This window comes from Sebastes umbrosus, chromosome 5 (genome assembly GCF_015220745.1).
Source record: "Sebastes umbrosus isolate fSebUmb1 chromosome 5, fSebUmb1.pri, whole genome shotgun sequence".
Classification (NCBI taxonomy): Eukaryota; Metazoa; Chordata; class Actinopteri; order Perciformes; family Sebastidae; genus Sebastes; species Sebastes umbrosus.
In genome coordinates, this window is record NC_051273.1 from 30,365,034 (window position 1) to 30,389,403 (window position 24,370).

A 24,370-nucleotide genomic window follows, 5' to 3' on the forward strand; every position below is an offset into this window, starting at 1 on the left:
CCAGAGTCATGATGTAATCTTGCCTCGAATAATCAGTCCATCCTTAAAAACAGCCCAGTGGGTCTGATGAAAGCCAAAATGCTTTTGCATAATTAACCCTTTCTGGTCCGGCCTGTCTGCTTGAATTTACAGTGACAGCCCTGGCCCTATTTGTTTGCATTGGTGCGTTCAGTGGGCACACTTCATTGTGGCTTCAACAGTTAATAAATCACAGTGGAAGCCCCCCTCTCTCGACGCCAGCCTGTGCTACGGTGGTCCTGTCACAAGGCAGGCACCAGCGCCGAAGCGACAGCTACATGCTAATTCAACATCGGCATAATTCATTATACAGTCGCAAGTGTACTGGAATGGAAAGAGAACCAACATACACCAGGAGGAAGACGACAGGCATCAAACTGTTAAATCCTGCTCCCCTTAAGTCCCCTCTGTTTGCCTTTGTAAAGACTCAAGTCTTTAAACTCCTGCCAGCAATATAAAAATTATACATTACTTATTAGATATGCACAAAAAGAGCTTTGGGATGTGTGAGGAATAAAATGATTTTTACTGCATTTACTTTCAAAGCGTAGACACAAAGTCATGTAATTCATTTTAAGGGAAAAAGGTTAACAGACAATATCAAAGAGGTTAATGGACAATGAAGACAATTAAGAAGCAACTGAGCTCCTTAACACTGTAAAAAGAAATCTGCCTTTTTTTTTTATGAAATATGGTAATCTATACAGCCACTTCCTGTAAGTCCTGCAAAAGCCAATGTAAAATGACATATCAAAAGGTAGAGCGGGAGCTATTGCACTAAAGGGGAAATTAACAAAAAGATAAAGAGTCAATTAAACCGATAAGGCCTTGTGCTCTTCAGAGGGTGAAAACCAAGGGGAGTGGAGCTGACAGCCTTCACATTAAAGCACTGCGTTGCTTTCTCATCCTCTACGTGGCCCCTCCGCTTTGGAACCACCAGCTCAGAAGAGAAGTCTTTGTTAAGAAAAACTAATCACACATACACTGTCATCTGCAGATACCACTAATGAAGGTAATTAGAATTAGGTCCACCAAGGCCTCAGGGCCACTAGTAACGACATAGACTTTGGTACAGTGGACGTACACTTCCTATTGAAACTTACATGAAAAATGCTTTTTATTTGTTTTCATTCACTTCTTTTTTTTCTTTTTTCTATAGAAGAATGGTATGGTTGACCTAATCTCACTGCGTTCAGGATGAAGTTAGACCGTGACACCATCAGCCTCAGGCTTTCATCTATGCCTTGTTCTGTTAATGTCGACAAAGCCAAACATTTTTTTTCAAAAAGAATGTTTCAATATTTTTGATTGCACTAGACTTAAAGCTGGAGTAGGCAGATTGGAGCAAATATGATTAAAAAAAGTTATTTTTATAAAACGCTATAACTATATCTTGACAGTAGTGCATGAGACAGGTCATCTGAAAAAAACTCATGTGCCTCTGTTTCCTCCGGTGCTCCTAATGGCATCTGCAAGATTTCACAGACCGGAGGAAAACAACCAATCAGAGCCGAGCTGGAGCCTTGTCGTCTCTGAGCAGCTGTCAATCACTCGCAAACTCCGATCAAACAGTCAAACTAGGCAGCGCTGATCAAATATGAATCAATATTCTGTTACTGTAATGCCTATTTATTGCATAAAATGTTTTCAGAATCATCTTGTAGTGTACTGTTTAGATGTAAAATGAGAAAGTTTGTGACCCGGCCGCCGTGTTGACATCAGTTGAGAGAATACCAAGCACCGCCCATCAGCCGGAGCAAACTCATTTTACAGCTAAACAGTACACTACAATATGTTTCTGAAAACATTTTACATGAGAAATAGGCATTACAGTAACAGAATATTAATTCATATTTGATCAGTACTGCACTGAGTTTGCGAGTGATTGTCAGCTGCCTCCGTTGAATGACAGCCAATAGGAACGCTCTCTCTCTGAAATGACCTGTGATTGGCCAAAGTCTCCTGTCACAGGCTAGATTTTTTAAAGCCTGAAAACAGAGCCATGAGAAGGGGCAGAAGTCTAGTTTTCTTCGGAACACTTGAATCACAATACACTGAAAGTTTATTATGGAATTTTTGCCCAATGACGCCAAAAATATTCTGCTTACTGCTGCTTTAACCAACATTTTTGGCAAGTGACCCTTTAAAATCACTACCTACTTTCCACTATGAAATTATCCACTATCTCACAAGAGAAACTAAGATTGTAAAAAAGTACCTAAAAATATGTAATTTTGTGTAGCATAAATATTTTTTCTTGAGCATGAAAGTTCATTCATGATCTGATCAAATAATGTTAGCTCAAGTTCTACTTACTAGCTTTTTCTAAAGCTTTAAACTGCATCTCTGGGTTATTCCCAGACTCCATCCACTGCAACTCTATCTCCTAAAAATGACATTCCCATACAACTAAACTGCATTCTCAGTTATGATTTATTTTCTCCCAGATTAGGGTTCAGTTGTAAACGCGTAGTTAACATTGTGAATTGAAACAAAACCAAAATGCAACAAAACTACTCGGTAATGTTTAAAACATAATTTGTTACGTAACTTAAGTTACCTACATAACATTAAACATTACGTTACAATTAGTCAATGTAGACTTTTGTTCCACTTGGGACACAAACAGCGGCCTCCTGGGTGAAGGTCCTGTCCCATCCACCCTAACCTCCTATCTATGCGGACTTCCACGGACTTAACATATTTGTGATACGTCAAAAACACTCACTCCAAATATAACTGACAATACAGTTTTGTTGTATGGGAACACATTTTTTGGAGTCCAGCCTGTCCACCGATAAAGCGCGTAAGATGTGGACAAAGCTATCCTGTTAATCATCTTGTGGCCCCTCAGATTTTTCTTTGGGTCCTGAAGCCAAGGTTGGGAACCACCATCAACAACATATACGACCCCTTCAAGCTGATTAAGGATATAAACAGTGTAAAACTTAAAATAATACAACTCAACATTGAATAAATGTCATGCAGTCAGACTGACATTTGGAATCCAACTAAATTATGGATGAATCTGCCATGTTGTGGAGTGGACATGTCTGTTGCCGGACCAAGTAGCATCTGTCAAATTGTCTTTCCGACTTTATTGGCTATCATGATACGATGCAGTACCGACAGCAAAAGTTTGACTGGTCTTAACTTTTTCTGGTAAACTGCTCTGCTATGTGACAGGCCGTCTGCTCTGGCTGCAGACAAGGCTCATTGGAATATAAAGGAGAAGGTCTGTTGTTTTCTGCATAGTTATTGTACATGTTATTGCCCTCCTACAATCTGTTTTACAGTATTCTAACATATTCTATCACAAATACTGTATATTCTTCTGTACCACTGGTGGTGGGGGTTTACTGGATCCAGCATAGTATCGCGGTATTTTGCGTGGCAATATTGTATCAATACACGGACGTCAAGTATCGAACATTTATTAAATCATCTATAAACCTCTTAACAATTCAACGGCATCATATGAACCTAGAAAATCTAAGGAATCCATTGGTACCAACCATGTCATGTTGGGTTGTAGGGAAGAACGCTAAATAACGCTCCAAAGTTACGCTAAATTCTGGCGAGGAAAAACTGGCAAGGCCATTTTAAAAGGGGTCCCTTGACCTCTGACCTCAAGATATGTGAATGAAAACTCTGGGATGAACAGAGTGAAAACTGTTTCTTATTAGATAAAACAGATGTTGACAAACTGTATAACTGGCAGTTGAAAAAAGGTAATAAATCGCAATATATCGCATCGCAATAATATCGTATCGTGATTTAAGTACCGTGATAATATCGTATCATGGGGCCTCTGGTGATTCTCACTCTTACAACCAACCCTCTATTCATGGAATCTTAAAGAATTTAGTTTATTGTTCATATAAAGCAGAAATTAGCTCTCTTTTGGAAACATATATTTCATACCTGTGGTCAGTCTCCACTCTTTGATTCTGAATTCTTGAACGCAATGTTGTCACCTTGTAGGTGTTGTTAACAAAATTAGCAATTTTGACAATGCCCAATATCAAAACCCAAACTCAAGGTTATTCAAAGAGATTTCTCTTATTCTGCTTGTGCAAAAATGGTATAATGAAGTAAAACCAGCTCATCGCTCAGAGAAGCCAGGTTGGGTTCCTTCCACTGTGCAACTCCTCAGCCCACATAAAGGATGGGTAGCAGTTAAAGAGCATCCACACGAGTGTCCTGTGTGTCCCACATGAGATAGCGAGCGTCCAGCAGCATGCACCAGACTGGGGCCATCCATGGCCTCGGGCACTGTGTTGACTGGGCCTGCCATGTCATTAACAGTCGCCTTGATCTGCTCTACCTTATTAAAGCCATTCCTTCAGGAGAGCAGACGAGCATGTCACAGTGTGAAACCAGGCCAAGGAGGGAAGGTGACCACACTGCCACCCTCAGCTTGTGCAAGGGGACAAGGGAGGGAGGGGTGGTGGGGGGGTGATGCGAGCACACAGTGCAGTGGCTTTGTTGTCAGCCTCATCCCGGACCCCCTGATGTCCCTGTGATTCCCTTGTCAGTCTGTGTTAATGGAACTCACAGTGGCTATGCTCCTTCACATTCTTATCTCCTGTAGCAGGACAGTCGCACAGCCCAGCAGTGTCTGTTTAGCCTCGGCTGACCAGGAGACAACTGCTGTGTTGAATATTGACAGTGTCTCTCCCGTCAGCAAGAAATATGTTCAGGACGACTCCTGTTTAGGAATGCTGAAACTCAACCAAACCTTCAGTACAAACTGGCCCCGTACTATCTGACCAATATTAAGTGATGCAGAGAATTATCAGAGGTTAACTTCATTTGACTGGTGTGCTCATGAGTAAAAAAACTACAGCATAAACCCAGAGAAACACCCGATCGGGAAGCCTGGCGGCTTCCAGCTCTGTCCCATTCCATCTATCTGACTACACACACTTGTGTGGCATTTTTCACAGAGCACAGCTCTCCTACTGCCAACCAGTTTATGTAAAAGTGATTAACAGTAATTAATCCTTAATCACCATGATTAGCCAAGTCGCAGTAAATTAAGCCACATCTGGAGCAGCTGAGGGCTCGAGAGTGGCAGCAGGCATGCTGAGTGTGAATGCCACTGTTGACTGAGGTCTACCTGAGACATCTGAAGGCAAACAGCACAAGGCTCGTCTCAACCGCTTTGTTTGGACTTTGTGCTGTTAAGTGGCGTGTTAATTCAGATGGGACCCGTCTGAAGAGCAGAAACCCTTTTATGGTTATGTAACAAATGTCCATAAATAGAAAATAAGATCATTCATAAATGTTTGTGCAGTTGTTCTTGATAGTTCTTTATGCAACTACTCATACTGTGCAAAGTTAAGCTGTGTTATTACACCTACTGGCCAATACAAAGAGTCCCTGCTAATAAACAGAGAGAACTCTCAACACAATGAAGTCCAAACAATACTGGATTTTCTCGGCTGATCACCCGCTTTGAATGATATCAGCAGACTAAATAGGCATTTATCAGCCTTATAGATATGGGTTAGAGGAGGGCTGCTACACCTACTAGAAGGCTCAGCAGGCCGTTATCATCTATTCACATGATTGATCACCATTACAAATAGTAGTAGTTATGACAGGAGTAAAGGAGGACGTCAGGTGACGTAGTATGAGGAGTGACAATGTCTGCATACAAACAAACGCAGGACTTTCACCCAGGAGTCCACTGTTCGTGTCCCAAAAGTCAACATATTTTATCGTACTTTTGTTACTTTCAACTTAAGTACTTACAGCTAATGCTATGTATGTAAGTTAGGTAACAAATGTACTTATTTTAACCCAAACCAGGATCTTTTCCTAAACCTAACCAAGTAGCGTTGTTGCCTAAAGCTAAAGTTGTTTTGTTTCACTTTCACAACGTGGTAGGTGCAGTTTGGCCAGTCTGAAGCATTAGAATGGTAGTGATAACCACAGATAATGCCCATTTAATCGGTTGATTGCATTCGAAATGGGTGGGCTGATACCAATATTTGACAGTTTGAAAAATCTGATAGGTCATTGATATTCATTTTATGAAACACGTAGCATTAACAAACATTTTTTATATGGATCCTTTCAATTAGAGTTTTTAAGATTTGACCCATATATGTCAAAAATAGTCACTCTGGTAGACAAACTACTGTTTCTAAATGACCTCAAACTTATCTTTAGTATTTCTGTACTGTATTTCTGTTTTGTCACTTATTGGACTGCGATACCAATATATCTTTGATAAGCTAATATCGGACAATATATCGTCCTCGACAATTTATCAGTCGGCTCTAAATGTTATTAGATATCAAAATGTGACCCCAAATAGGAGCAAATTTGACAACCTGAAAATAACATCTTTATATGATGATAAGCATAGTGGTTTCTTTCCTCTTATCTTTTATGCTGCAGCCAACAAAATGTCAACATGACCTTGTTTACCTGAAAAGTGTTTATTTTATACAAATTATAACCTCTTAAAACCTGCTGTGTGTCGTGGATCACTGAATATAAAACTAATGTAAACAACATATTTTATACAAGACATTCAGGATTTCTTTGCTGTTGTGTGTATATATACTGTAGATAGTGTGTGTATATATATATGTATATACTTTATATACAGTTTATATATATATATGTATGTATATACAGTGTATATATATATATATTGTTGATTTAAACCATGTCTATTCAATTCACTATTCACTATTCACTAGATATATCTTGGTAAAATAGGAAATCGTTGATGTATAACAATTTCACAATAGAAACAAATGTAGTTGTAATACCTTGAACAAGGCTGACAATATAATATATTAATAATGATCTCATCATTATATATTATATAGATATATGAATGAGTGATTTCTGAACACTTACATTTTCATATATACATTTTAAGGAAATCTGTGGTGACTAAAACAGCCTTGCCTTACAAGAAACCAAGAAACTGACCTTCAATATCTACAGTAAACAGACACCAGAGCGCATTCCTCACAAGGACACACACGCACACACACACACACACACGTACACACACACACACACACACGCACACACACTCAGTCCCAGCGCCCTGTGTGTACCCGCGCTGCATTGTTGATTGGCTGAGTTGCCTGAAGACGTCTCGTGTGTAGCAGCGGCGGTGGCGACGGCGCCTCTCTGTAGCTTTTTCGTGCCAGATAAATGATGCAGGAGAACTGGTTGTGTGCCGGGGAACTGGTTCCATCACAGCGGGTGTGCTGCTTCTCTTAGCCCAATGTTTCTCTTGCGCCCCCCTGGAGAGTTTTCTCCCTGCGCCCCAGTCTCTCCCTGTTACACAGCTCCAGATTAATTACACACTTTAATGAGCTGAATTATTAATGGGGCTCTTACTTGGCAGTTTAAGGAAATGCAGAAGAGAAGACAGCGTCGAGCATCGGGAATCGGGGGGCTCTCATTAAAACATCACACAACACCTTTGGGACCGGTGTTATTTAGCCGGAGAAATAATAGGATTTGGTATTTTATATATCATGAACAGTGGAGCTGCATGAGTACGAGACAGAGAGAAGAGCCCTGCAGAGGCTCGTGCACAACATTATGTCATTATGATTGCAGGCCCGAGGAAAATGAAAGGCCATCTAATGCAGCCGCTAGAAAAGCTTTCCTTTCTGATTGTTCAGCACAGATGGGAGCAATATTATCTGAAATGAGGTGGACTAAAGCAGGAGCGAAATGAATGAAAAGAAAGGCCATTTCTAGGTGAATATGTCTCATTCCCCTTCTCCCTCAAAAGGGGACGGTTTTTATCTCGCACAACTGTAACACTTACGGCGGCGAGGGTGTTCATCAAAATCAGGAATATGGGAAATTGTCATTATGAAAGCTGCAAAAAGCTGCAGGGAAATGAGATTATTCACATAATATCACACTTGCTGATAAGAGAAAATCGCACGGTGAAGAGACGGGAAATGAAACCAGGAAACAAGTTCCAGAGTTGTTCCTGCGAGTCTAAATTTATATTTCTGCCGGAGAGAAATTCAATCACCTCACCACGTATGATGTGTGTATATGCACGTGCGTGATGTATTCAATAAAAACGCAACATTGGGATCATGTCCAACACTGTGAAGCAGTGTGAAAGCTCACATATATGATATGACAGTGTTGTAAAAGAACAGAAAAAGGCCGTAAATGCACTTTAATGTGTCGGAGAACAGATCTCTATTTATTTTTTTTTGACAAAGCATCTTTATCAAGAAGCTGCTCCTCATATTTCCACCGTGATGATTGCGGTTATCAGACAGGTTTCGCTGTGATGGCTGCCGCGCTAACACAAGCTACATGTCTTGAGAGCACCAAACGGCTTTCACGCTCGCTTGTGGAATCCACAGTGGGATCCCTGGGGATCTCTCTCTCTCTCGCTCTCTCTCTATTTGTGTACAAGCTGCTGCCAGTGCCGACTGTTCCTAGTGTTTGGGAGGAAACAATAACAGCCTCATTGCACAGTCAGATTACATTATAGCCTGACGCTCTGCATGGCTATAGGACTCTGAATGAATTTTGGCTTTATTGGCCATAGAGAAACGAAGTCCCTCCCCTTCCGGTGGACCACCATGGGATCTTATTTCGAAAAAAATATGTACGGTAGTCATTAGGGCTGACCCGAACGCTTCGAAGCTTCGACGGTTGCCATGATATTCAACCTCCAAATCATTATAATTCTTTTTTAATTTGTTTTATTTTCTTGTATGTAAGTAGTTGTGGGGCAGCATCACTGTCCCTAGCCTGCCGCGCCACGCTGCTCCGCAAAGCTTCGAAGCTCCGAAGCCCAAAATTTGGTATTCGGGAGAGCCCTAGTTGTCAACAGCGAGAGACAAATATTTTTTGGAATCGTGCCATGAATCCCACCTTACACATCATATCACATCATATGATGTCTGTCAATTTAAATATATAATTTTGCACGTCTAGAAAGTCTCAGTTTGTCGTAGGTTTGTCGTAGTATCATTTAGTTTTGTGTGAAACCGCTCAGTGAACTACATCTCTCGTCTCGCACGATAGACGTCACCAACACTAGCTTGCTAGCTAACTTAGCTATGACCACCCACAAATGTAACGTTATTGTACCTGATGTGTTTTATCCAGAGATTCCTAGTCTTTTTATCAGCCGGGAAGAGAAAGAACGAGTGATACCTGTTGCTCAAGTGAGTACATCGCGGTGGGCTTGCCGCGGTAGTCGGTGTTACCGGTGTTACCGGTGTTACCGGTGTTAGACGGTGGTCGGGCATACACCGACTACATTACCTGCCCACCGCCCCCATCGTCGTTTTGCTTGTTTTATAGAAATAAAACCCATTCAGTTAATTTTCTCGTACCAGCACGGTGTTATACATAGTCGGACGACGGATGCTACAAACTGAAACTGAAAGTGTCTGCTCCGTACGGAGTCTCAGCACAGAGTAGCAGGAGTCAGATTTCACACACACGAGAGAGACACACACGATGGCGGAGGATTTGGTGTCAAAGCGAAAAGCAAAAGGGCGTATCTGGCAATATTTCAGATTTAAACCCAATGCTATAAATGGAACCATAACGTTAATGAGGTAATCGCCGTGAGGAGGACGGACATGGCGCAGCGGCGCAGGGTGGAAGCCTGCGGCCCCGCAGCGAAAGCTGGACCGGAGAGGCCAGACAAACAGTCATCAAACGATAAAAATCAAAGTAAGCGATCTATATATATTAAGCGCCGTCTTTTCTTGTAAAATGTCCACTGTAATCGGTAACACCGGTGTTGTCACGAGTTTATTAACCAGTGTTTAAATCTCCTCACCGTGACATTCCTTCATCCGAGTATGAAACACACAGGAATCATCGCTTCAGCGAGAGAGACGTCACTATGCGACTTTCGTGTGTGTAGTCTTTCTGATTACGTATTTTCACAGTCTGATACTTCAACAATTTGACCACAAACTGCGACTTTATTGACTTGCAAAATTATGTTTTAAATTGACAAACATCATATGTGTGATTCATGGCGCAATTCGAAGGGATAAAAAAAATATTCGTCTCTCGCCGTTGACGTACTATATTTTTTCAGAAATAATGTCCCATGGTGGTCCACCGGAAGGGGCGGGACTTAGCCTCTATATTTGGTAAGACACTTCAGGAGAACTGATGACATGGCACCTGACAAATAAGATTGAAATCTGGCTGATGATTTCGCCCTCTGTGCCTCGGTGATACAGCACATTAGCACAAGTCGCTGATTAGTAATCACCGTGAAGAGGAATCAGATGACCTAGAAGGGCCTGGGTGGCCGTGCAGGCAGCCATAGGCGTCTGGATGGGATGGTGTCTTTGTGCAGCCCCTGCAGCTCCAGACACAAAGCCCCGGGGACACTACACAGCTAAACACCCCCCCTGTAAGCCAGGATGATAACCACACTCAAGTTCCGGCTCAAAAAAAATAGCCAAGCGGTTCATTACGTGGGTCCTATATGGGTCAGGGAGCAGATGCAAATGTAGGTCAGAAGGAACCCCTGTTGTCAATCAAGAAAGAAGCGAGAAAGGGTGGCGTAATGGAGGAGGATGTGTGTCTCCCACGGTGCTGCTATCCACCAGCCCATCCCTTAGGACGGAGGGTATCAAATCATATGCAGAAGATGGGAGTGGAGCGGTGCTAAGCTTCAATGAGGAAACTTAATTAGACTCATGCTTAGTTGTGAGGGTTAATTTGAGCTAACCGACGCGAGTGAAAAAGCATTAAAATGTTCCTGTAGCAGATCCAACATCAAGCCCTGTTTTCAGTCTGGTGTCACCGGACCATATATCACCGGCGCACCAATAAAGCCGTTTCCCATCTCGCCTATCCTGCATGTCTAGCAGTCGGATGATGAGGTCGGTCTGACCTACATGCTGCGGACCTCCAGAGAGTCCAGGATCTAACTCCTCCACGAGCCTAAAAGGGAGTGCATGTTAAGGCAACTCGAAGCAGGATGCTACTGTCACATTTCCATGCTTGAATTCCTTTTTTTTTTTCTTTTCTCAAGTGCAGATATGTTGTCATCTTTTCTTACTCTTGCACTTTTGGCCAATTCCAGCTCCTCTCTTGAAAATCTCAGCAGTAGTAGCGACGGCGGCAGCGTCAGCTCCTCCAACTCTGTAGCACTTCATTTCACCTCACACTGAGCTCAGATGCAGCGCTAACTGCCGAGAGGTTGACACTTGTCTGAATAATGTTATGCTAATGCTCTAGTCTACCTGTATTTACCCCTAAGTGCGGCAAGCAATCTGTTGATTGCGAGAAAGCAATTTTCCCGAAAGAGAAGGGGGAGAGAGCGGGCGGCGAGAAGAGAAGACTGAATGAGAGGGTAACAAGAGATCTTCTTTAAGCTGCGGCAAAAGCAATTTACGGAGGACGACAATTTTCTCTGGCTGTGAAAGGAGCGCTCTCTCTAATTGTGCCTACGCAGAGCCATCAAGATGGGGATGCAGAAAATAGCAGAGCGGGCTGACGCGGATCCCAGAGCAACTTAGAGGTATAAGCAGGAAAAACAGCTTCCTTTTATTTAGTCAGGGATATTTTTTCTTTTTTGGGAAGATAAATTGAGATGCCCGTTCATTCCGAGTATAAAAAAAGACACAAACATGGGAACAGCTTGGGGTACATTGTGTTTTCCAGCTCAGGCTAATTACCTTTACATTATATGTTACAAACAACAAGCAAACATAATGACATGTATAAGAGAGAATGGCCTCCATCTCCCTGCTGTTGTTTCTTCTCTCGTGCACAGACACACTCCAAAATGCTCTAATGATGAATGAGGACATTGTCCTTTTTAATTTGTTTGTTGGTCCTCGTGTTGCCCGAGAAGGCAGATGTAGAAATTAATTGCTGTTTCTGACAAGGCTGGTGTTTGTGTAAATGTGTGTGTGTGTGTGTGATGGGGTGACAAGGCTTCTAAAAATAAAGCAGCAGAACCGTGTGTGTGGTGCCAGATTGGGCTCAGTGCTGTGCTCGTCTCGCTCTGGCTCGACTTCTATCTGCCCGTGTGATAAAGCTGCTAACAGGCCTTTATCGGGGAGCAAGGGGAAATATGCTCCTGCCAGATTAGGCCCCAGACTCTGCCAAGGTTATAAACAGCCTGTTATCTGTGTCCCAAACAGAGTAATCCACGCTCTATCAGCACCCAAACATATGGGCCACACAGAGCAGAGATAGCCTCTGATGGACACTTGGTTTTAATTGCAATGAGAGCCAGCGGAGCATCTCTGGGAAAAGGAAAAAGGGACATAAAAAAAAAGGGTCCGTTATTGTGGACAAGCCCCGGTGTAGCCGGCCAACATTCACAACCTCGACCTTTCTGCGGCGCTGCACCTGCTCCTTCCTGTGCGCTCAGGCGATAGCGTGAATGAGCCGGGCATCGTCACCGTTACATTTTCCAGGAATCTATTAAAGCCCTGCTGGATATTTGTTTCCCACTCAAATTAATATTTTCCCTTTTCATCCGATGTCATTTGGTGTCTTTGTGCATTCCGCCAGCATGCTTAATTAGATCTTGGCAGCAGTAAGTATGCATTAATTTGATTAGGCGCTGATGGGCTATTTTCAGTTCTCAACACAACGCGGCTATTCTTCAGCTTGATGCTTCACGAAACATCAGTTCTCAGATGCACTCTGTCTGCCTAATCAATAACAAACTTAAACTTCCCCAGACGTTCTTCTGAGTAAACAAGAGCCACTCTGTGAAAGTCTGAGTGAAGTGAGGACAGCAGACAGAGATGATGAAGGGTAAACTGGGTCGTTCAGCCCTTAGTGTGTAGTGCCTGTGTTGAAAAGACTACCGTGAATAGGAAACATTTAGGGCTGTCAATTGATTAAAATATTTAATCGTGATTAATTGCAAATTAATCCCACATTTTTATCTGTTCAAAATGTACCTTAAAGGGAGATTTGTCAATTATTTAATATTCTTATCAACATGGGAGTGGACAAATATGCTTGCTTTATGCAAATGTATGTATATATTTATTATTGGAAATCAATTAACAACACAAAACAAAGACAAATATTGTCCAGAATCCCTCACAGGTACTGCATTTAGCATAAAAAATATGCTCAAATCATAACATGACAAACTGCAGCCCAACAGGCAACAACAGCTGTCAGTGTGTCAGTGTGCTGACTTCATTATGACTTGCCCCAAAACTGCATGTGGTTATCATAAAGTGGGCATGTCTGTAAAGGGGAGACTCGTGGGTACCCATAGAACCCATTTTCACTCACACATCTGGAGGTCAGAGGTCAAGGGACCCCTTTGTAAATGGCAATGCCAGTTTTTAATCGCCAAAATGTAGCGTAACTTCGGAGCGTATATTTAACCTACTTTGCGAAAAGCTATAAACGAACTACACCACGGTTGCATGACTTCACGTCGCCACCACTAAGCTAAAGGCGGACTAGTGTTCAGCGTGATGATGTTTGGTAGTGTCATTTAGCTACTTGTTAGCAACCGCATTTTTAAAGACACATAAAAGCTTCAAATTTCAGTAGTGGGATATCTTCTGCCGTATTTTACATCGTAAAATAAAACGTTAAAATCTCTTCAGCTTGTGTTAACCACAGACCTTATTTCAGCCAAAAAAACATTCAAAAAACCCATTGACTTCCAGACGAGGGAACCGGAACTCATTTCTCGTTTTGGGACTCATTCCTGCAGCACTCTATGGTGCATTTTGTCAAATTTATGTGCAAGAATATTAAGTGCTCTCTTTATGAGTTTCAATCAATTTAATTCTAGTAAAAGATATTCCCGTTTTTTTTAATAATGTAGATATTCATTTCCATAGATCTGGCCATTATTCTCACCAGTAATAATAACCTTGTACTCACCAAGTTAGATGCTGTGATGTGGGAATGTGGTGACATTGCTAAAAAGGAGTCCGACTGGGCAGGAGGAACAAGTCAAGTTAGATAGTCAGACAACTTTTAAACAAAGCTCAAGGTTAGCCAAACTCATTTGGAAAAGAAAATGACATAGTGTTTTAACTTTGACCCGCTGTTACCATAGTTGTAGCAGTTTTTTGTGCAAGGAGAGATTACTGCAGATATATTGGGTGTGCTAACTCCCAGTTTTGCCTCAAAGTTAAGTGGTTTATATAATCTGGGTAAAGTGTTGGCTTGTTTATCACAAGTTAGACAAGACCCCTCTTGTTTTTGGCCCCATCTGACTTTGTTGTATTGATGTCACCGTGTTCCCACATCTCAGCAATTAATTGTGAGTACAGTGTTATCTGGAGCTGCAACGATTAGTTGATTGACAGAAAATTAATCGGCAAGTATTTTCATAATGGATTAATTCTTTGAGTCATTTTTCAAACAAAAATACCTAACACAAGTGTTATCATAACCAATAGAAATGTACATTAAATGCAAAATTACGTAAGTACGAACCAAGTTGTAATAAAACTAGGGCTGTCAATCGATCAAAACAATAAATCTCGATTAATCGCATGATTTTCTAGAGTTAACCGTGATTAATCTCAAATTCATCACATTATTTATCTGTTCAAAATGTACCTTAAAGGGAGATTTGTCAAGTATTTAATACTCTTATCAACATGGGAGTGGGCAAATATGCTTGCTTTATGCAAATGTATGTATATATTTATTATTGGAAATCAATTAACAACACAAAACAATGACAGATATTGTCCAGAAACCCTCACAGGTACTGCATTCAGCATAACAAAATATATGCTCAAATCATAACATGGCAAACTGCAACCCAACAGACAACAACAGCTGTCAGTGTGTCAGTGTGCTGACTTGACTATGACTTGCCCCCAAACTGCATGTGATTATCATAAAGTGGGCATGTATGTAAAGGGGAGACTCGTGGGTACCCATAGAACCCATTTTCATTGACATATCTTGAGGTCAGAGGTCAAGAGACCCCTTTGAAAATGGCCATGCCAGTTTTCCTTGCCAAAATTTAGCATAACTTTGGAGCGTCATTTAGCCTCCTTCGTGACAAGCTAGTATGACATGGTTGGTACCAATGGATTCCTTAGGTTTTCTAGTTTCATATGATAAAACTGAGCCCGCTACAACCAAAAAATTGCAAGTTGCGTTAAAGAAATTAGTGGCGTTAAAACAAATTTGCGTTATCATCGCGTTATACAGCCCTGAATAAAACATAATTATCCTTTAAATCGTGTTTGTTCATGACATCTAACTCGCCAAAATATACAAGAGAAAAATACACTCAGAGCTTATTATTATGACACTACTTCTTGTATTCCATCACAGTGTGCGACTGTACATTCACAACATTCCCCTCTTCCTCTGCGAGGCACGAGCCGTAACGAGCAGCCGCTCCTGCATTAATGAGGATTGAGGTAAATCAGGGAGAGATTTAGACCCTCTACTACTCTCTGTCTCCTCATATAAGCAGCAGGCTGCTCTTTCTGTCGACAGAGCTGTGATCTGAATACCTCTGCCTTCATAAAAGATTCAGGCCTTATTGACTTCCTACTTTGGTTTCCCCGCAGAGCCTACCTCCCCGGCTCCTTTTAAATTCTGCTCTCGTGGCTGAGGATGCGCACCTGCCTCGGGAAAAAAAAAAAAAAAGTCTCTGGCTTAACGCGGGGCTTTTATAGCCTTCCCTGAACCGCATCTCGAAACATATCACTCTCTGAGCAGGAAATGCACACCTCATCTCAGTGCATTATCAGGAGATGACCCTGGAAATAAAAATAAAACCCTTAGTATCCGACAAACTGGAATAATAAACATAAAAGAGCCCGTTGTGTTGTTACATTTACTAATCACTCAGCTGTTACTGACGTACAGGGTCAGTTGGGGATTATTGGCATTATAAAAAGCCACATCACATCTGTTATGCTAAATATTGATATATCATGTTCTTTTTACTTCGGCATCTGTTACCTGCTCTTTACTGCACATCATTACCAACTGGCTGCAGCATTAAAACCACACAGGCTGAGCTCATCTGTCATCTCTATACAATATTTCAAACACAACCTACACAAAAGGCCACAAAGTCTCATAAATTCCTCATTTTATATACTGCCCCCAGATTTCCGAGTCCTGTCCAATAAAGTTTTAAATGTCATGAAGGGCCCATAATATAGATAGTATAAACCAGAGCCAAGAAAACCATACAGAGCTCTGTCCCTTATCTTTTTTATCCGATAAAGTTTTATATCTTTGAATCAACTATAAAATGGTTTGGAAACTGTCAACAAGGGGATAATTGGCCAACTTTATTGTTATGGTGATATGTCCCAACAGGCTCATTTCTCTTTTCTGACAGTAAATGAGAAAACTGTACACTATACAGCACAATGTAGTCTTTCAGTAAGCCTGTGCAGTCTGGATGGATCGTATTAATATATATGTGGGATGTGTTTAAACAGAGAATTTAAAGGAGCATAGTGTAGGATTTAGTGGCATCGAGATGTGGTTGCAGATTGCAACCAACTGAGTACCCCTCCGCTCACTCCTCCCTTTCCAAGACTGCGGTAACGTGAGCCGCCGAGTTCAAAACCGGGGTAAGACTCTCACGACCTTTCAGGATCTTACTGTATATACTGCTCCTATTTTTATATTTCCTTCTATTTAAATGGTTCATATTTTTTTACACTTTTTTTTAGCTCTTTTTTTACTGTGTTAGCTGATGCTTCTTGTTTTTTGCACTATCCCCTTTGCTGCTGTACACTGCGGGACTAATAAAGGAATATCTAATCTTATCTTATCTAATCTTATCTTATCTTATCTTATCTTATCTTTCGTCGACTTTAGGAGCAACGAAATTCAGACGACGGCTGGTGGTACCATGGTTTTGCACTGGGTGGCTCACATTACTGCAGTTTCACAAATGTGTCGGAGAACCATGGTGGCCTTCAGGTGACGTAAAAATACAAAAGGCTCTCTCTAGAGTCAGTGTTTGGTTTGCCCAAAACTAGGGATGTCATGATACTAGAAATTTAGTAATTGATACCAATACCAGTGAAATTCCATGATTCTCAATACCAATTCAATACCACGGTAAAAAACAAAAGTAAAAAAATAAATCCCATGTACTTCAATATACACTCCTTTTGATACTGTTTGCATACTGGTTTTGTTAGGAAGTCAAACAGCTCATAATTCCCTCTCAATTATCTATTTTATATTGCTGTGAAAACATCTCCTTCAAACAACTGCATTTATTTTCTCGCCAAAAACTACATTTGACAAGATTACATTTGAACACATCGTGATAACGTTAGATTTACCTTCACCCAATACTATTTTTTTCTGAATAGTAATATGCGTTAATGAACGCATCATAATGTAAATCAATGTCACCTCCCGTGTTGAAATTGGCCGAACAAGAGCTAGTTAACGTTAGCTGTTAGCTCCATGCAGGACTGTGCTGCTAACCGGCTGCTAACAGCTAACATTAACAAGCTCTTGTCCTGCCGATTTGTTTTTCTATTGTCCCCGGGACAACGGGACGCCGTGAGTCTCGAGCTCTGACAGTACCTGTGGTACCTACGGTACTGTAGAAAAGCGATTACCATCACGTTTTCAGAATTTTGGCATTGACTTGGTACTGAAGTATCGTTTTTTTTTGTGACATCCTTAGTAGAAACATGGCGGAGCAACATGGCGGACTCCGTGAAGAGGACCTGTTCCCTATGTAGATATGAAGGGCTCATTCTAAGCTAACGAAAACACAACGATTCCTAGTTCCAGGCGATTTTACACATACATGCATATACTATATTCCTGCTAGTAGATCCCCCTTAATCCTAGACACTGGACCTTTTTGTGAAAATATGTGATATATGCATGATATATAATAAGGATTATACTCTCAGGTTGTCAGTCGTGCAAAAGAAGTAAAAAATAGCCAAAAGAAATCAAACAGCGCGGCTTGTTCTTGACCTCTAAAAGCAGCACTGACCTTCTGTCCAAGATTTGTGGCGACAAACCGGTCGAACAAACAAAAGGCAGACCAGCATCTCCAAGGCGCAGCATTTCACACTCGGGTAGAGGCAGAGGACGGGCCTTTAATGACACACAGTCCCCCCAGTCACCTAGAATGAACATGCAGCGCTGGAAATAGACCGGAAACTCAGCCTCCACGCAGGCCAGAAACCTGGTGATGCCTGCCCGCCTGCCTGCCAAACAAAGCCCTACCACTGCAGAGAGAGACAAACCCCCAACCATGTCTCAATCACACAAACCAAACATGACCCAAGCATGTTATTCACTGAGTTATAATGCTGACACCGTCGTTGAGTGAAGTGTGCAGATACTGCAGCACACTTCAGTCAGCTGATGTGCTGTCCAGTGATGTGTGATGATAACACTGGAGATGGCACAAAGCCCATCCTCGGATTTTCTGTCCGTGTTGTGTGCAGCTACCAACAAAACACTACACTCGCTGTACAACAGAGTCCTCATCAAAATCCAGTAATATTTATGTTGTGGGTGAATGGGATCTGAGGTTTACAGTTACAGTGAATCAAAGGACCCAGTAAACATCACAATTTTGCGATGCGAGTACCAATATGTACTTTTTTTATAAACCAAATGACATGAAAATATTTGTTAGTTGCAAACCTAAAAAAATATAGCACATACCACAGAATAATAGTGAAATCAGCTGATGGCACACAGCTGTGAATGAGCCAGTGATTATGAGGCATGAATGAAACAGCTGATACCAATCAGCTAATAAAAGTGCTCAGTGTTCAGTGCTCTTCCTGAAATGACACTATGGCTGCGGTCTAAAAGTCTTTTTTGCTTAGGAAGCTCCCTAACTGAGTGAAATGACCCGGAAGTATTACAGTAAGTGGCGTCCATGATAAGAGCTGGTTGAATTCTCTAAATGCGAAGGAATGGTGCTTCAATGCTTCCTTTATTATACACTGGACCATCCTTTACCAAAAGAAAAGTAATGCCATCCCACAACTCCTTGCGGCAGCAACATTTAAAGCAACGCACCATTCGGCCGTCAATAATAGTGATATCACGATACCAGGAATTTAGTAGTCGATACCAATACCAGTGAAATTACACGATTTTCGATAACAACAATAAATCCCATGTGCTTCAACATCCACTCCTTCGTTACTGTTTGTATTTTGATTTTTGTTAGGAAGTTAAACAGCTCGTAATTCCTTCTCTATTATCTATTTTATATTGCTGTGAAAATATTTCCTTCAAACAACAGGATTTATTCAAGTTTCTTGTCAAAAACTACATTTTAAAAGATTACATTTGAACACATCATGATAATTTCAGAATTTACCTTCAACCAATACTCATTTTTACTACATAATGTAAATCAATGGCACCTCCCGTTAATGTTAGCTGTTAGCTCCGTGCAGGACTGTGCTGCTTACCGGCTGCTATAGCTAACGTTAAATAAGAAAACGTGCTGATTTCAACACGGATTTGTTGTTCACAATGTAGCATTATCCAGAAAAAAATAGGGCGCGTTCCCTGGACTAATCGAAAGTGAGTTTACTGTGTCCCAAACACATTTTCTATCGTCGACGACGGGACGCTCTTAGTCTCAAGCCCTGACAGTACCTACGGTAACTGCGGTACTGTAGAAAAGCCAGCACTGTCATGTTTTCAGAATTTTGCCATCAACTTGGTACCGAAGTATCGGTTCTCGTGACATCCCGAGTCAATTACATCCGCCGTTGCTGTTTAATTGCACACTATGGATCAATTAAACTTCTTAAGATGTGTGATTTTGTTTTGGACATGGATCCTTACTTGAGCATTGAGTTTGTCACTGTACTCATTTTCTAGCCTATGTGTTAAGAATAAAATTGCTTTAAAATAAACATCCGTAGCCTAGTGTAAGTGCAGTCACAATCTCTCAGCAAAGTCCTCATGAATTCTCCTTCACATCTTGACCTCAAGACGTTTTCCATCAATGTCAAGGAAAAGTGTTTAGGAAAAGACGTAGGACGTAATTTTTTGGACTATTGGACCGCAGTTTCTCAAAGGTTTAACTTCTAAATACAAGCATTTGTATAATAACTATAGCAACAGCAAAAAATCTCTGGAACTATTTGTATTACAGGCCAGCTGTTGTTACCCGGCTCTATGGACATATTTGGGTTGGTACCAAGCACTCATAAGCACTTGTTTTTAGGATTTACTTTTGAATCACTCCTGCCTTTGACTTTTGTATATATTTAGCATGACATATAGGTCACTTACATAGTATTAATACTGAGTGCGCTCCTATTGATTGTGCTTCCTTGCCAGTTGGAAGCAACATGGCTGGTTTGCTGCTCGGAGACAGGCCATTTCATACATAAAGCAACTCACCTGTGCCTCCGTGCAAAGACTCCCAGTATTGAATTCCACCTCCCAAAATGGATCCCCACCCACCCCCCCTCCAGCACTAAATTCCCCGGCTTCCACCAGTCTGCTATGACAAAGGGAGTAAAGGCAAGCAGCGCTGGGGTTAAGGCTCCAGTCTCCTAACGAGCTTCTCTGTTCCAGTATGTTGCATAAACCCATTACCTCCCAGCACATTACCTCATTCATTTCTTATATGTGGATGGCTTCCCTCTCCCAAGAGCATGGCATTTCAGACACGGCTCGTGGTATACTGTACGCGCATACACACTTATGCAGTCTCACAGTACGAGTCTATAATGTTTCTATTTCACATAGCCATTGAGTTGACCCTGAGATATCAGGCAAACACTGAGGAGGGGGAAAAAAAGAAACTCCACTGGCAGGAGATCTATTATTCACAGGAAAAGACAAAGAGAGAAAAACAGATAGAGAGAAGGGAAGAAAATGTCTCCCCTCGCAGTAGTATTATCTCGGTATGTGGCAACTATTGCAGCGTAGGATGAAAGACGCAGGTGGTAGTGAGCTCCGCTGCGCCTCAAGCTAATCTGCGGATGCAATCCAGGATGATCGTGTCCCCAGATTCTCTCTCTCAATTTGCCTGATGGTTGAGTACAGTACATTCTCAAATCACTGTGGGGATTCAAATAATGACTGAAATTATAGCATGGTAAAAAATGGTAAAAAAAAAAAAATTTAAAAACATTGGGGTTTGTGGGGGATGGAATTACCACATGTTAAAAATTCGGAATAATGTCCCATTTCCACAGCACTCATTTCATCAGTATTCTTCGTCCACTAATTATTTCTACTTTGCGTTTCTCAGTGAAAGACTTCCTGCAGATGTTTCACATTAAACGCCACCAAGAAAAAAAGGGAAGGATTGTGCTCTTTGAGCTGCTGAAGGTCTTTTAATGTGAAGGGGTTGTTTCATTGACATTAGCTTAACTGTGATCGAAAAAACGGCAAAGTAGAAGCGACTTGATTTTCTCTTTTGAGCACAAAAGCTCATAACAATAAGTTCAAATTGCTTCTACTTTGCCATTTTCCCCCATCGCTATTACACTACTGTCAAAAGTAGTCGAGCCGCTGGAAGTCTTTTAATTGTGAAGCATCTGAGCAGGAAGAGTTGTGTTTCATTGGCGGTAGCTTAACAGCAATAACAAAAAACCCCAGTACATAAGTGGCGACTACAATTCCTCTTTTCAACAGAAGTACGGCTGTCAATCAGAAATTATTTTACAATTCTTTCTTTTCTTAAAGATTTCTTCAGTCTACTAGTCGTTTTTATGCTATTTTCATGCTGAATGACTTATTGCCAAGATATTTATGAGCACATCTCTGGTAAACACATGATTTAAAGTGCTGCTTTTGTGTTGTTCTTATACTGAATCGTAACCGCTGTATCATGATACGTATCGTATCGCCAGATTCTTGCTAACACACAACCCTTAATATATCTATATAAAGGTTAGGACACAATATACTTGTAAAACTGAAAAAATTGTGAATAATGCCTGCTACAGTATCTCTAATATAAGCATGTTAGTTCTCTCTGCACTTGATAATAATTGTAAATAATTGACTGTACTACTGCACACCAACAGAACACATATTTACCTTTGAGCTGCCTGTAAGTTAAAGGAACACAGATGAATGTACACACATCCTTCCATATCTCCCCCTCACAAGCATGTGCAGCACACTCCGGCCCGCACTTGTGCAAATCAAATAATCCGAGATACGACTGGCTTTCATGTAACAAACCACTTCACAGAGTGTTGCTGCTTTGATTGATTGCGGACGCTGAATAAATCTTGTCAATTATCAATTAGGCTGTACTAATCCTCTGCCTTTTCCCAAGCAGAGGATATTTATGCCCGTGGAAGACAATATTAAATTACTGCGACAGCCGCCGCTATTCGCAGCCGCTTCACGTGTGTCGCAAACCGAGGACATGCGTGTTGGCTCGGGCTTGCAGGAGGATTTATTCAAATTCACGACACCTTAGTCGGGAATTGGTCGGGCCTTAATTTCAGCTCGGTGTCAGAACACTTTACTTTGTCACTGTAAATCAACGGCGAGCCCAGAAACAATGGGCCTATTTCTCAAACGGAACAGCAGCTCGTTCCACGCGGCGGAGGGAGACTGTGACTCTGAATAAAGTACTCAATATGGCACGAGTGTTTACATGGGCATCAATATTTAATCAGACTTAAAGGCAGCTGCAATTCACACAGACAATGGATAGAGTTTATATGGAGCGCCGTTGCCATCAGCCAAGCAATTTATGGAGTTTGCATGACTTCCTTGGCGCTCGAATGAAAAAAAATAAACAATGACATCAAATCAAGTGGGATTCCGAGCCCGTACGCAATCACTAAATCTCCTTACATTACAAGCGACGACGAGAAAACAACGTGAGATCTTGTCTCGTGTTCGCTTGATTCATCACTCATTTCTTCCCACTTCTATGGCAACCGGCGCCGAGCACACCGACGTCTGTTGTTGATGTTATTGTTTGTCAGGCCGAGTCAATAAGTGACGTTTCAATCCTCGCCATTTGGACTTCGTTAGAGCTCCGACCGCAGCCCTCACACATCAATCAAAGGAAACATTGTGAGCAAATGTGTCCCCCGTTATAATTGGATGCAGCCCCCTTTTTTTTTCTTTTTCTATCACACAGTGACAGTGTGTATGCAGCGCTGGGAAAGCTGTAATGCAACCCGCAGTGAATCATTCTGTTTGAAGAGGGAATGTCTGCAATATGAAATCCATATGAATGTTTCAAAACCTCCAAGTTTCCATAAAAAAAAAAAGAGAATCTTCTAATAAATTGCCATAGAAAATTGTCACCATCCTTCTCTTCCTCCAGGGTAAGGATGTGAGGCTTGGCGAGGGCTACTGTCCTCTGCATGTGTCTCCCTCCTCTCCTCCTCTCCTCCTCTCCTCTGCTCTTCCTCCTCCAAGGCTAAGTTAAAACAGAGCATCAAAATCCCGGCTTTAATAATTGAGGGAGAGACTGCAGGGTACTCTGCTCAGGCCTTCTTGATGTGGAGAGTCCTTTAAAAGATGCATGGATGCCTCCCCAGAGGGAGATGGAAGGGCTTCATGGAGCCCAGGCTCTGTACACTTAAAGATTATGTGTGCATCCGCTAAAGCAAGATGACCAGAAAAATGCTCAGAGGACCATTATTCTCCGCCGAGCGGTTTGAGGGATGGGCACCGAGCTGATAAGATACTATCAATATTCATGCCTCTAAATCAATTATATCCCCATGTACTTCAAATGCAAATCGTTTGGCAAAGCGAGACGTTTTCCAGAGTGACTCTGCAGACTGCAATAATTGAATGCGGGATACACAAAGCTAGGTAAACAAGCACTTAGACACAGACTTAGCTTTAGAGGAAGAGCGATAAGGATTCCAGTAAACATAAATGTGTCAGCTGTTTACACATTCGGGGGTTTCTAGTTAACTCCGGCAGCCCGGCTGGAGCTGCGCCTTTAAAATGTAATCTCTGACTCAGATGTATCGCTTTCTCTCCTCGCTCCACCATTAAGGCTAGAGCCTAAATTATTGATCCCCCCATCCGCCCCCCCCCAGTCTTCATCAGCATAGCAGTCACGTCCGAGCGCAGGGGGGATCTAACTCCGGCTGTGTCCCCCCGCGCTCCAGCCACTGAAATAATTAGGAGGAGTTCTCATTAAGGGAGAATGAAAGGTTGAGAAAGAGAGGAGAGGGGGGAGAGCAGCCTGAGGGGCATTCTGGGTGTTTAATGTCTTCCCGTGGGCCTCGAGATCATTCCGATCAAATCCTGAGGCTGTGTCTAAAGACGACAGGCCGGCGCGCTGCAGGAAAATACGCACGCTGTGTGGACACACAAATAATACATCAAGACATCAGGACGGAGCATAAAACAAAGATGCTGCACTGCAAACAAATTAATAATAAATTGTTAGGAT

At 41.7% G+C, this 24,370-nt stretch overlaps 1 protein-coding gene and 1 long non-coding RNA gene across 6 annotated transcripts in view; one reads left to right on the plus strand and one right to left on the minus strand.

The window, feature by feature from the left end:
• pbx1b (pre-B-cell leukemia homeobox 1b) overlaps positions 1 to 24,370 on the minus strand; it is a 79,634-nt gene that overhangs the window by 29,392 nt on the left and 25,872 nt on the right. The window contains exon 1 of one of the 5 annotated variants that reach the window (XM_037770120.1): positions 17,981 to 18,101. The exons of the other annotated variants lie outside the window; for them this stretch is intronic. Coding sequence (XP_037626048.1) covers positions 17,981 to 18,038 — 58 coding nt within the window. The 5' untranslated portion in view covers positions 18,039 to 18,101. Of the gene's footprint in view, positions 1 to 17,980; positions 18,102 to 24,370 lie in introns of those variants that run through there. 5 annotated transcript variants of the gene reach the window in all.
• On the plus strand, positions 5,874 to 13,625 carry LOC119488445. The gene is made up of 3 exons (XR_005206975.1): positions 5,874 to 5,885; positions 11,372 to 11,374; positions 13,402 to 13,625. It is a non-coding gene; the product is annotated as an uncharacterized LOC119488445 (long non-coding RNA).